Genomic DNA, 14,364 nt, shown 5'->3' with positions numbered 1-14,364 from the left:
AGAGGAAGTGGCTGCGTCATTCTTACATGGTGGCAGAGAGCTGAAGGTCAGGGATACAAATGTTGTCGTCCCCACAGTCCAGGAGGATGTATGCCTGAGAGGAAGAGGAACACAGACAAGAGGAGGGGAGAGAGGAGGGATGGCAAGAGAAGAGGAGTGAGAGGAAGGACTTCACTATGATACCAAAATTAGACAGAAAGCTTGTACAAATCAGGATGCACATGCTGTATACATAAACACACGCACACACAATGTAAAATTAGCTTTCCTCAGTTTGTGCAAAAGCCTTTCAGTCAGATCTGGGATGTTTTCTTGCGACCTATTTTCAGGCTGTGGTGGGTTTTGTTTTTTAAGAAAGCATTTTTTTCCTTCTCTATCCATTGTTAATGTCAATGGGTCATGCTCTGCATTTGTTGTTGTAATGTGGCGCAAATGAGACACACAATGTCCTGCTTCTAAAAAATGTGGAGTCTGTTGAGCTGATTTTCAAAAGTGCAAAAAAGGTTGAATAATCCTCAGAAACATCAAAAACACGAATAATGTGGACAATGCTTCTTCAATGAGTACATGGCTTAATGCTCAACGAACACTCAGGTCCACTTCTCTTTGTAATTACTGTATTTTTGAATTTTCTGACAACTGAATAACAAGCTATGTGTTTCACATAATCCTCATCAGATTTTCTTATTGGACAAATAAAACGTTTCAAGCAGGACCAAAGTAGCTTTAGATGTTTTCATCCTTCCGTCTTTTCATTTCGATTGACCAGCGCACGCTTCCACATGTTCAAGTTTCACAATTTTCAATAGTCGTGTTCTGGATTAATATTGTTTGATCCTTTAGTATTAGCTTGGAAACAGACTGAGGGAAGTCAAAACAGATGATTTTTTGTATTTATTTATTTGCAATAACATCTTGAGTGGAAAAAGGGAAAGACTCATGCAAAAAGAAAGACAATAAATAATACATCAGATTGGACCACGGCCTCAAAATGCAATGTGTTGGGATCAGACTTGAACTAAGTCAAGTCGAGTCAGATTTGATCAAACCATCAAGTATCAGAAATCTGCACGACATCAGACTTTTAGACCATTAATATGGGTGGGAGAATACTCTCTCTCTCTCTCTCTCAAAGAGACAATGTGCTTATACAGTTTCTAATTACGCATACTCACATGCTCTTGGAGAAAGGTGCTGCTGTACTGGTTGAGGACCGGAGGGAGACTTTGGCCATGAGTGGGTGGAGCCAAGCTGTAGTTCAGTGCCAGAGAGATGGGAGTCAATTTGTCCCGAAACTCCTCCTCCTCCTGAGAGAGAGAAACAGAAACCAGAAATATTTAGCTCAAATACTTGGATGGCTGGGTTCTCTGTTAGATATATGACAATGTGCAAAGGTCATAAATGTGCTCACTCTCAGGAAGATGGTGTAGCTCAGGCATGCACGTGGGAGGTTGTGACTCAGGGTTAGGAGCCCGATGCGCTGAGGCTGCTGGGTGTCCAGGAACAAAACTCTCTTCACTCCACCTCTGGTGCCTTTCAACCAATCCAGCTGCAGCTCCGCTCTCAGGTCTGGACGCACAGAAATGAAGAAAGAGGACAGCGATGAAAAAGTGAATTACAATACACTTTGTTTTGTAAACTCTTTTTTTTTTTTTTTAAATAAACTGATATTTAAGTGTGCAAACAAGCTCACTCCAGAAACAATACACAACTCTGTAATTCTTGAAGTCTAATGCTTCTGTTCTAATCCTAAAAGCATAAAAACCTGCATGCATGCTATCTACTTTGTATTTCAGATGTGTGTTCATTGCATGCGTCTCTTTTAACTAAATGAAAAAAAAAAGAAAGAAAAGCACAAGTGTAATGAGAGTGAATCCATCAATCCAGACAGTCAGACACTGCTGAGCTGTTTAACCCATGTTGTCTATTTCCTTAATGCACCACGTATAGGTTCTTTCCATGAGCTATGAAGTATGGAGTCATCTGAGAGTACAAAGGCACTGGAAACAATGTTCTTTCCATTGCCTGAGTCTACCTGACTCGTGCTTTCACTCTCTCTCCTGAGCTTTAACAGAGGGAAACTCTAATGAGATGATGTCGACCTCTGACTACTGACCTACCCCCTTTTTTTGTTGTGCTTTTTTTCTTCGCCCTCCCCTTCTCTTTCATCCCCCCATAATGTGCACAGCTGCTTACCTAAAGAGCTGGGGATCCCCACTCCGCTCACTGCTGCACACACGTCCACCCTCAGACTGGAGGAAGAGCATATTCGAGAAAATAAGGAGATGTGCAGGAGAGAGTGGACACATTATTAACACACCTAGATGTCTATTCACCCACATTCAACAAATGCATAGTTGCACAAAGAGAAAGTCTGCTAATAAAACACAAAGTATAATTACTCCTATACGAATAATAATCCTGCAAGTATAATGGTGGCTGTTCTAACGAGTGGAGCTAAGGAGTAAAGACTGACTATCACTGTAGAATGGTTAACCCTTGCTGGAGAACCCGATGAATCTTCCTGCTGACATTTGATTTGTTCTTAACACATGCACTGAACCCCATGCAGCTCTGGCGTGCTAACAATGTGGCATGTTAGAGCTGGACAGGTATTTTATATTGCTTTACTTTTTGCAGCATTTTGTATGAATGAAAGCAGTTCATTAGTTTAACCTTTTTTATACGCAGTCAGCATGAGCGGTGAATATACAAGCCAAAGTAAGTGCTGCTCATAGACATTACTAACTGAGTCGGCCATAAGCAAGGTCTTTTTTTTCATGTACTCCAGGGAGTCGGTGGGAATACCCCCGGAGGTCCTGTGAGTCTGTCAATTAGACAAACAGACATGGGAGACTGGGAAACTTTTCTGCATTTCCTCTTTAATTTGGCCATGAAAATATGTGTGAGTGTTTTGGTGTTATCACCTCTCTAATCAAGACCAGGAAAGTGGCTCCCACACAGGGAGTACTGTTAATATCCACAGATCTGAGAGGGCTTACAAACTCCTGATTCCAACACTGAACACTCAGCAGTTTGGGGCATGATGAGGTAAACGACTTCATTTGATTATTGTTTGTTTGGTTTCAGCTCACAAACCTTAACAATCAAAAACCAGATGTTGTTGATGCTTGTGTGTTTGTTGATAATGAGCATCTCTATTAGATGACACAATAGTGAGCTAGTTTTTTTTTTAAATTTTTTTTTTTTTTACTGTAGCTCTTTAAAAGCAAGCAGTGCACATGTGAATTTATGAGGAATAAAGTGCAGGTTTCTATTTAGAGAATAGCTCCCCAAAGTCAATCTGACCTCTCCAGGTGGTTCCATGCATGTTTAATATGTGCTGCTGCATGTTAGTATGTGTGCGTATTTAAGGCGGGTGTGCCCAAGTGTGACTGTAATAAGCAGTGTGCGTCAAACTGAAGTGTATTTAGTGCGGAAATGACCCCCTTTTTGTTGACGACAGCTCTGTCGATGGTTACTCATTACTGTATGTAATTCTCCCCCAAAATGCATCTGTGCTCCATCACCCTACACACTGCCTGCTCGCCCTCCCTGCAAACACACACACACACACACATCTTCTCACCCACCATCCTAAAACTGCCTAATGAGTGAGACGCTCAATTTAAGCCTTCACATTAAAAAATCTGTTCCTTCTTTTCAACATCTCATTCATCCTCTCATCTGTCCACTTTGTCGACCTTTAATTTGAAACCTATACCTATGTCTGTTAAATAAAAGAGTTCTGCAAATACATTCAGTGCAGCGGTCAGCAGACCCTCCAGGGTTTTTTGAGAGTTTGCTGGGTATATATATATATATATATATATATGGTTTTTTTTCCTACCAAGAATCTGATACTTAATCCTGTAAATCAGATTTAAAGGTTATACATGAGAAGCACAAATTGGGACTACCTCCCATCATGCATCTCAGCAGCTCTCTGCCCAGAGAAACAACTTAAGTGCCCAAAGGCTTCAGCGAGAGAGCCCCACAGCCTTAATTGTACTAGCTGCTGTTGGCTGTGTGTGTGTGTTTGAGTGTGCGCCGTGTGTGTGTCCTATCCTCTTCCATACCTCAGACCAAAACTTTATGGCGGTTTATTTAAATTAGCTGAGTTATGTTTTGACAGAATTCCACCGTTTAGTGCTCCCCGTCAATCCGACCCAAACCCTGTTCCCTCTTCTCTCACTGCCAAAACTCACAGACCACTACACGCACGCACACCGACACAACAGTGGCATCTCGCCGAGTGGACTTCTCCCGTCCAAACAGTCACACAGCGGTTCCAGCCTCCAATAAGTTTGGACCAACAATGGGCTGCGGTGAAACAGCAGGAGCTTTAAGACCCGTTCCCCTCAAATAAACTTACTCCCAGGCTGTTCAAAGCCAGCCAGCCACCCACAGGAACAATAATATAATCAAAATAGAATCATGCAGTATCAAATTAATTGCAGTGTCCCATAAATCTGACTTTCCAGGTTATTGGATCTGCTTCTTTACTGCACTTCTAAAAGATTGCGTTAGTCACACAGACAAACAGACCTTGGCTGAGGGGAGACGTCTCGAGCGCTGGGGTGAAATATTTGTCACTTCTGTCAGTGTGTGTGAGATTTGTGAGTGTGTATACTTTATGCGGCATATTGTTTTATAATACAGAATAAGCAGGAAGATATGCGGCTGCAGCTCTGGGTTTTCCAAGCAGCAGTTAGTTTGAGTTTGTTTGATCCCTTTTAGCGTTTACTCACACACACAAGGTCAGTGTCCAAATTTCTAAACCACTAAAATATATTTATCAAAAATTGAGTATAAAGAGTGTTAGCACGGAAAAGTGATTAAACTCAGTATACTCCAATGTGTCTTTTCTGGCTTGACTTTGTGTCCAGGCTGATCTGATGAAGGCTTTTGTACCACAATGCCATGCCAAACGGAAGTGGAGGAGCTACACACAGCTGGAAAGAATTACAACAAATATAAGATGATGGTGAAGAGCTGGAGGAACGCTTGAAAGAAGTCGATATTGTAAAAATTCTTATGGGTAAATATTTCGCTTGTTTAATTGTCAGCCAGTAGTGTTCCAAAGTCAGCATTTGCCAGATGTTTAGTGATCTGTATCATAGAGTTCATTTGTTTTTTATAGATTAAAGTCTCTATTCAGTGATGTTTTTTTAAGGGGTATTTCATCTCACAAAGGTCTCTTTGAGAATGAAATCTTTCTTTACAAGAGACCAAAAGAGGAAATTAGCAATAACAAAGGAAAGAAAAAAAGAATGAATATGTGACAGAATGCTAGCAAGCCGGTTAATTTCTCATGTCCATTCTGTAAGGACATGTGCACGAGACATGTTTTAGTGGTTAAAGCTCCTGACTCGAACTTTTAGTCTGTGTTGACTTTTTTGATAGTCAAACTTATCACTCAGCAGGAATCGTTGAAATAAGGCTGTTCCAGGAGCATGCTGTAAAACACTATCTGACAGGTAGCCCGTAGCAGTGTTTTAAGTCATTGTCAAATAGTACATTTTTCATGTCATCACAGGGGCTTGTAAGTATGTTTTGCTGCAGACTCTGTTCACAGCAGTTCATACTGCAGCTTCAGACGAGGCTGACTGCCATCTACTGAAGATAATACTGACTATGGATAATACTTCATACAACCCCTATAAAATAAGTTAAGTATTTATTTTAGATCACAATTCGTCTGTATTTTCAAAACTCACAGGACTAAAAGGACTAAAGAGCGACTTTTCAGTTTTTTGGATCGTCGATTAGCACTTGTGTTCGTGCCCAGCTCAGGCAAAGAGAGGAAGGAAAGCCCAAGGCTGCCATCAGGCCTCCTCTTCAAGACTGGGATCACAGGACTGCTGCAGCTAAAAACATTGAGCGAGTCCATCTGTATAAGTAGTCATCAGCTGTGACTATTAAATGTCTTTCCTACAGGTTGGAAAGTTTATTTAGCATTTATAACTCTGAATCTGACATCTGGAGCCCATTGCGAGAACGGAGGCCATATTGGTTTTTTGAAAGGTCAGTCATCCCGGGTACATTTAAAACAGTGTTCATTGTTTGTATTTAGTATAGAAGCAAATATGATCTGGCTCTAAGAATGCTCTTCTTACCAGGTAACCATAATATCTGTCTCGGGGAGGTGACACTGTCTGTCATCTGGGTTCAGGATTTTGGGAGTCAAGGTCATTGATGCTTCCACAGACACGACAGCTTGAGATCTTGAGACAAAAAAAACAAGCACACAAACTTTACGCCATCTGACACGATATGAAAGTAAGAATTTCAGAATTTCAAAACAAGGCAACGGGACAGACAGTTTTCTTAATTCTTACCTGTACACGGACACCTCGCCTGCGCCAAATGCCCCAACGATCAGATCTGCAGGGATAGATGAACAGATAGATAGATGGATAGATAGATAGGTAGGTAGGTAGAGAGAGAGAGAGAGAGAGAGAGAGAGAGAGAGAGAGAGAGAGAGAGAGAGAGAGAGCTTCAGAGAATGCAACAGATGGGACTAATTTCAAGGTCTCCAGCAATCTTCATTAAACACAGACCTCTTACTTTTAGTACACACACACAAACACACAGTCACACAAATACACAAACACACTGTGAAGTTGCATTTCTGATATCTCCCTCCTTCTGTCCCAGTTGAGACCAAATAAGAAAATGTGAATCAAATCTTGAGTTTGTAAATCCATTGGGCCTTGTATGTGCGTCTTCATTCCTGTGTGTGTGTGTGTGTGTGTGTGTGTGTGTGTGTGTGTGTGTGTGTGTGTTTGTGTGTTCAGAGACAGAGACCCTTCATTGCATTCCAGCGCCATTAGAAACTTCACATCGCTCCAATCACATTTTCGCTTCACAACATTTCTCCACTGCTCCTAATTGTAAGCAGCACCAGATCTCATCTATATGTGATTTTTATTTGTTTTCATGGGTTTTGTGATGAACACACACTTTTAATTGGCTCTCTGAGTTTAAAATAGAGCCGGAGTTTAATGGCTGCGGTTAGGGGACACATACCAATGAAAGCTGCACACACACACACACACACACACACACACACACACACACACATATATATATATATACAAGTGCTGATTAAAACAATGTGAAAGCTGAAGTGGGGTACTTAATGGATACAGGCTATCAGTGCCAAATTCCGCTAAACTGAGTTGTGTGATCCTGAGAAAGATAGAGTAAAGAATTATATTAACAATTAATTAATATAAGTTTTTTAAAGTAACTTTGAATCGAGTTATTTCTATCAGAGGAAAACGCTGGGATATCCTGGTGCAGGTATTTTCACTATGAGCTGGAACACTTGTAGTCCATATTCGTCATTTGTTGTGTCTTCCCGCTCCGAACTTTTAAGTACAAAAAAGGGACTAATTGAATCTGAGAGACACATCTGTTTCTGCCTATGGCTGCAGTCACTGAACCCCCCTGAAACCACAACATTAAACATTTAAGCCCTGTCCCTCTTCCCCTGGCTACATTGCTATGGGAGTGTGTGGCTCTGTGTACGTGTGTGTGCTGTATCAAAAAAGTCTGCAACGAGAAAGCAAGATGTTGGTTTTGTGGGGCAGTCGTAGGGGTACAGAAGGGGGGGGGGGGGGTCGCAGGAGGAAAAAGAGGAGAAATGCTAGAAAGAAAAGGGAGGGGAGGAGATAATGCACTTAGCATTTACACCACATTCTGTAAAAGTAATCAGGAGCAAGGTGTGTTTTCAACAGGGGGAAAGAGAGACTCCCAGTCTGAATTCCTCTGTCCATCCCGCTGTTGAAGTTGTGTAACTAGGAAATCCAACTCCACTCCTGCCATCAACGTGTGTTTTTGACACAGTGGTCGAGACTGATTTGAGGACAGGGCACGTTTGGGGTTTCGTTTGAGTGAGAGGGATTGTGCTGCGTGCATGACTGAACCAAGCGCTAACTCAAACAACGGCACACATCCTTTTATGTCAATCTCATTTCCTTACACACAGGAGTGTGTGTGTGTGTGTGTGTGTGTGTGTTAAAGACACCATACCTGCACAAAAATGTGGCTCCTACACACTAGTGCATACACACTCATATCCACTCTACTCATTGATGGAGAGTCTAGTTGCAGGTATATTCTCGGTAACTGAGCTGCTGTAGATGATGGTGTTTGTCCTGGGCTGTGAAAACACAACCTCCATCCAAAGTTTAGACAGACTGTCAAGCTGTCACTGGCTGCGTGCCCTCACTGCATGTTTGGCTGCAGGGGACTGGCCTCGCTGATGAAATGTCAAAGGTCAATGGCGCTCAGTGGAAAAAAAAGAGAGGCGTTCTGAGGGAGAAATGGAAGATTTCTTAAAGTTCAGTTGCATGTGTGATTTCAAGGCTTTCTGTAACTACCACATCAAAGTGACGCTTTTATTTTTTTCACTCTGCACACAGGGAGAACGCGAAAGGTTTCTGCTAAAATTGGGTTATACAGCATTTTTGGTTAAATTGGGTTATCTAATAAGGAGCAGGCAAAAATAACGATAGAGCAATATACAGTACTGTCATCCTGACTTGTGTGTTTCAATAATCAAACTCCTGATGCAAAATATCAATAACTTACTTAAAGAAATATACTGCACTCAAAACAGATGATCCTACTTAGCTGACCCACTGCGTCACTACTTCATGACTCTTCACGGTTGCGTTAATGACATGAACTGGGGTAATGTGAACGCAATTTAATTGGTCAAAAATGAAGTTAACAACTGGATAAAAGGAGAAGAAGAGGACAATGTGATTGAGTAGGACGGTGGTGAAAAGAAGTTAAGACCAAACAAAAAATTATTAACCAAATAGAGGCATTTTGACTTTTTTTCAGTTAATCAGATATTGTGTTTTATAATTTTACAAGTTTCCTGCAGTATTTTAATTTTCAAATCTTATATCATGATATTAACAGTGCTGTGAGCAACGTCTCGTTTTCGTGCCATTCCTACCCACAAATTAAATTGTAGTGAGGGTAGAAGAACTTGGGAAGTAAAAAAGGTGGAAAGATGGTCACTAAATTCAAGCGTTGACATGGATCCTGTCATAAATCTTCCACCTACTTACAAACTAAATGACCCCCTTAATGACCCCCCAGCACCACACACATGCAAATCACAGCCCCTGACATGTCTCTGTGTCGGTGTGATTGACAGGTAAAACACTGTCAGTTTCTGACCTCTGACCCCTCGGCTGAACCTGAAATGCACCCTGAGGCAATCAAACCGTTCAGCGTTTAGCCTGGGCCGAACTCTGCTTCTTGGTGATACTGATTTTTAATGTGGGACGTTTCTCACTTGTTTAATTCAAGTATGTGGTACTTAGATTGGCTTCAATCTTAGTATTTCAGTCAGCCTTACCAAACAGACTGACCATCATCTATAGGAGACAATAACGATACTGTAAGTACCTCACACAACCACATAAAACCCAAACTAAAACATCCCTTAAAAGTAGGTCGTTATGTTTCTTCCTGTCGTAACGTCTTTGTCATCTTTTGTAGTTTCCACCTTTAATGTCCCAAGCTCCCAAATAAAAACACAAACATGTGACATCATTACGATGAAAAAGTTCCATTAAAGCTAAAAGTGGAACTTAATCACCATCCTTCCCTCTCTCTGTGCGCCTGCTTTAGACTAATGACATTTCACATGGAGGGGAGCATATGGCGGCTGGAGCAGGCCTGCCAGACGCCCGGGCAGTCCTCACATAATACAGATCAAACATCTCCAGCTCCTTTGAACAGTGTGACTTTACTACCGTGCTAACGACACTTCATTTGTGTGTGCCTCCCTTCCACCAGCGAGCTCGCTCTAATGACAGACGACAAACGCGCTGCACCGTTTGTGTGTGTTCACGTTTATACGGGGAATGTGAGTCAGCCGAAACGATCTGCCACCCGCGACTTTCTACTCCACTTCCTCCTCCTGAAAGGGCCTCCACCAACCTGTAAACCCTGTACGTGTATTTACTGTACTTTGTTGTTATTTCTCTCTGATTTGAGGGTCTCTGATTTGCAGTGGGTCTCCACAGCTTTGACCTGGAGCCTGGCACACACTCAACACACACTCGCTCTCAACGTTAGTGAAACTGATCAAAAGCCACACATGTGAACCTGTGTGTACTTGTGTGTGTACTTCCCTTGATATCCTGTTTTTGGAGTGAAGAAATATGTTATTATAGTGGAATGAAAGGAAAAGGGAGGGAAGGGGGGGGGCAAAGAAAAGGTAAAACTAAACAAATTCTCCTATTTAACGTAATCTGTTGTAGCACAATGCCAGAGTACTCTACAAAGTAGAACTGCTCTAAATTAGGGAGAAAATAAGGTAGTAAAACAGTGGTTTTACAGACCTGCTTTGCCTCTCAAGGATTTTACTTTAAGGTAAAACTCATGCTTATAAACAGCTTCACACTCACTTAAAATCTTGGTTTTGGGGCTTCTTATGATTTGTCGTTAAGATTGTAGTATCTCTTGTAAAGATAGGAGGTGGAGGTGTCTGTTAGTAAGGAGGCAGCACCTAAATTAATATTCTCCCTGCATGTCACTGAATTGAACACTGCCTTGTCTGCTCGGTTTTACAGACATAGGTTGAGGAATGGTTTTCTGGCAGCATGTGTTTGCGGTTCATATATTTTCAAATTTCTTTCTTACTCTCAAATTTATGTTTTCTCTCCTCCAACATTGTAAATCCCCCCAAAAATGGATGCAGCAGCAGTTCTTTGGCACTTATTCTTATTATAACCCATTCTTCTGACTGATGAGTTTACCAGAGAAGCTGTGAGAAGCAATACAGGAAAACATGGGGATGGTAGTGAAGGAGTGCAATGGGGAGAACCATGAAATGTGGAGGTCAAGACTGAAAGAGGAGGGAGACTGTAATGAGAGGAGCTGGAAGGAGAGTGGAGAAGTTTAAGGAATGCAAGTCAGAGAAAAAAATGTTGATTATAACACAGGGAGTTGTGTAGAGAAGGATTGACTTGTTCAGTTTGAGTGTTTACCAGGATACTGGTTGTTGTCCAGGTCTTGGCCTCCTCTCAGAGTGAATCCGAATCCAGACAAACCATCACCCGGGACGCCAGAGGCTTTCAGCTCTTGGCTTAGTGTCAGGCCGCGTATGGATATTTCTCTGTTACCGTTAAAGATCAATACTCTGCCTCCACGCTCCTCTCCTCCGAAAGGACAGCCCACCGCCACGTCTGAGGGATGACACACAGACGCACACGCATGGTTTAGACATCAGCAGGGTTAAGGGCCCTCTGAGACTAGAACAGAGGAAACTTACAGGTAGCTGGAAAAAGAGAAGGAAAAAAGCTTGACCTGCATTTACCTGTACTGTGGGGACCATGACAGTATGATCATTGACCTCTTACTTTAATTTTTATTCATTTTTCTAACCATGCACAGTTCTATACTTTTTGATTTGTATTTCATCTTGATATCTTTACGTTTGCTTTAGTTGATTTAGTCTATTTAGGTCTTAAACTGCCAAACTGCTTGATGTTCTGGTTTTTACATTTGTTTGATTTCTTACCAAGAATCATCTGAGGAGATTGATACAACTGTACTTTTTTGTACAAGAAAACATACAGATTAGGCTGAAAAGCTGATTTACTGTAACCCTGCTTGGCATGAAGAATCAGAACAGCAGGGAACAGCTCGCTTCGATTTTTAACCAAATGAGAAAAACAGTTCCAAACATTATCTCAAAACTTGAATAATAAATAGACAGTCTGAAATTTAAAATGAAAATCTGTGTCTGTCTAAGCTAATGGCTCTGTGAGGTTGGATCAAGCTAAATTGTATCATCATGCTAACATGCTGGCTTTGGTTTGCCTTTATTGTCTAAATAAACAGATGTAAGTGAAGTAGAAGTAAGCGTTTGAGTCACTGGGGTAATTTTGAAACTCTGGCAAAGTTAGGTGATGTACCCCTGTGCTCTCTGTATTTAAACTAAGCTAATATCTTCTGGCTAAAGCTAAATTGTAGCTTGAAAGTGGAAATGTACATTTGACTTACTAGTCTATCTACTGTACGTTTTTGTAGAAAATGAAAAAAAAAAAACCTCTTGCAAAAAAGTATCTCATCAGCCTTTTTGATATTTTTCTACTTACTTTCAATATTATAAAGAAGAGGTAGTAATTGTTAGTATTTTATGCTTGAAATTATTAGTATGTTTTTACACTGGCAGATACTTTGCACCTTCCAAGCAGAGCATGCCATAAACCCGATAACTCTCCTCAGATTGTAAGAAAAAGTGCTGTGACTAGTGGGTTCAAGTTAAGATAAAATATTACGACTGAATCTGAATGTCTCTAATTATGAAAATGTTATTGGTGTAAGAACCAAGTCGGTCATAGTGAGAACCTGATTCATGAAGTAGGTTTTAAGGGCCTTTGAGGATTCCTGGAATGAAGTAGTGGAACCGCAAAGCACGTCCACACTCATGAACTTCTGTTTAAAAGCTTGGTATCACCTGTTATTTGCAACATTTCCACATTTTCCCCTTAATACAGACTGCTTCTGCAAAGACCATTGCTCAGAATTAAAATAGCTTTGGTCCCAGAAGAAGAACTGATTGATTAAAACATCCATTTAGTCCACTTCCATTAAACATCACCAAAGTGATGCATTACAGGGGAAAACACATTTCCCCCTCAAACAGCCCTTGGTTTTAAATTTCTTTTCCAGACCACAAAAGCAGAAGAGATCCAGGATAGTTATTGAACCACACAGGTGCTTACAACCGGGCTATATATTTTGGAGAAACATTTTTCTTTGGGCCTTCTAAAATCTAATGGTTTGATTAGCTGCGTTTTAAAATGTGTCTTTGACAGACTCCCTGAAGTCCTCAGACTACAAAAGCAAATGTTAAAAAAGCAGAACTTAAAGGCAGAGTTGGTCATTTTCCTCAGATACACATGCTACTTTCAAAATCATGCTAGTTTAAGAAAATCGCCAACTCTGCCTTTAATATCTTGTGTGCACAAGATATGATGTTGTACACATGATAATTATACTATGTGAATGTTTGTTCAAGATCATTTTCCTTTTGGACTTCAGGGCTTCCTAAGAGTTCAGTTATTTGTGTTGTGTGTGTTGTTTAACTGTTTTTATTTAGATTTTACTGTTGATGATGTCCTTGTATACATCTTGCCTTCTCTGCACTTCTGCTGCAAAACCAATAAAGAATTTGAATCTGTTGTTACTTTCTAACCTCTATATGTTCACACATAATCCATAAAACTACCCTTAAGTTCTGTAACTGTCCAAACACCTCTAGACTTCCTGTTTGTCTCCGGATCCCCTCTCTCTCAGCCTAAACAACTAGTTCCACATGAAGGAGATTGTGGGGTAGAGAGAATAAATGCAACCATGTGTGTATGCAAGTGTATGTATAAGCCTGTGTGTGTGTGTGTGTGTGTGTGTGTGTGTGTATGTGTGTGTAAGACTTAATGTCTATGCATGGACATATCTACATAGCTATAGAGCTGTATATATATATATATATATGCATGAAAAAAATTAGAAGAAAAAAAAAGTCTTCAAATAATGTAAAAGTCTCTCATGGGCATTACTCAACACCCAACCCACAAAATGCAGACATTCAGGGCATAATGTGGGAACACCCACTGTGATCACTGAAACCAAACACTATAGATTTACTCACAGACAGACACGAGCTGACACTCTGTGAGTTATGGTGCCAGTGGTGGTTGATAAAAAATTAAAAAACAAAAAGAGCCACATGGCAAATTGAATTAGCTAAATTGTATGCTTTTGTGCTGACACTCTTCAAAGCCATAATGACAGAAAATGAGAATGGTTCTGCTTTATGAAGAATGTTTGAAAACAGAGTGATGAGACCGTCTTTGAGAGGAGGTATCGTGGTCAATCGAAAAAAGGGATCTGTCAGTGATTAGGCACACATTATCACAGGGGCACAGGTAAAGCTGCACAGATGTTTGGCATTAGCAAAAAGAAGCTGCTGAAAACCCTGATCACAATGTTTCCATGGTGACTCCATCATGAGCTTGTCCTCATTAGATTAACTCTCAACAAGTCATCTTTTCGCATGTCACTGCAGCTGGCAAAGAGGCTCCATCTCCTTAAAAGCTACTCCTCTGGAGCCATCACATCCTGACAGACCTGATTTGATTTACGTTTCTGGACAGAGAAAGCCTCTGTATTGATCCACTGGTTATTGATCTGATCTGTTAAAGGGGTGTAACGCACATTAACGCACACAACCATGAATAAATAAACCACAATTCAGTGGGATGGATGTCATATGAGGGCCAGATGGGCATCACTTCATTCATTTTTTAGAAAGCAGTCAAC

The 14,364-nt window shown here is 40.8% G+C and overlaps 1 protein-coding gene across 1 annotated transcript in view; it reads right to left on the bottom strand.

The window, feature by feature from the left end:
- Positions 1 to 14,364, bottom strand: part of itga8 (integrin, alpha 8) — a 40,432-nt gene that overhangs the window by 13,158 nt on the left and 12,910 nt on the right. Inside the window, exons 13-19 of the mRNA XM_079343170.1 lie at positions 11,025 to 11,222; positions 6,342 to 6,387; positions 6,120 to 6,227; positions 2,197 to 2,252; positions 1,412 to 1,569; positions 1,176 to 1,307; positions 27 to 94 (exon numbers count right to left, since the gene is read on the bottom strand). Coding sequence (XP_079199296.1) covers positions 27 to 94; positions 1,176 to 1,307; positions 1,412 to 1,569; positions 2,197 to 2,252; positions 6,120 to 6,227; positions 6,342 to 6,387; positions 11,025 to 11,222 — 766 coding nt within the window. The remainder of the gene's footprint in view (positions 1 to 26; positions 95 to 1,175; positions 1,308 to 1,411; positions 1,570 to 2,196; positions 2,253 to 6,119; positions 6,228 to 6,341; positions 6,388 to 11,024; positions 11,223 to 14,364) is intronic.

The sequence above is a fragment of the Symphodus melops genome (assembly GCF_947650265.1).
Source record: "Symphodus melops genome assembly, chromosome: 5".
NCBI classification, from domain to species: domain Eukaryota; kingdom Metazoa; phylum Chordata; class Actinopteri; order Labriformes; family Labridae; genus Symphodus; species Symphodus melops.
The sequence above is the reverse complement of the archived record's forward strand: the minus strand, read 5'-3'. Positions and strand labels throughout refer to the sequence as shown.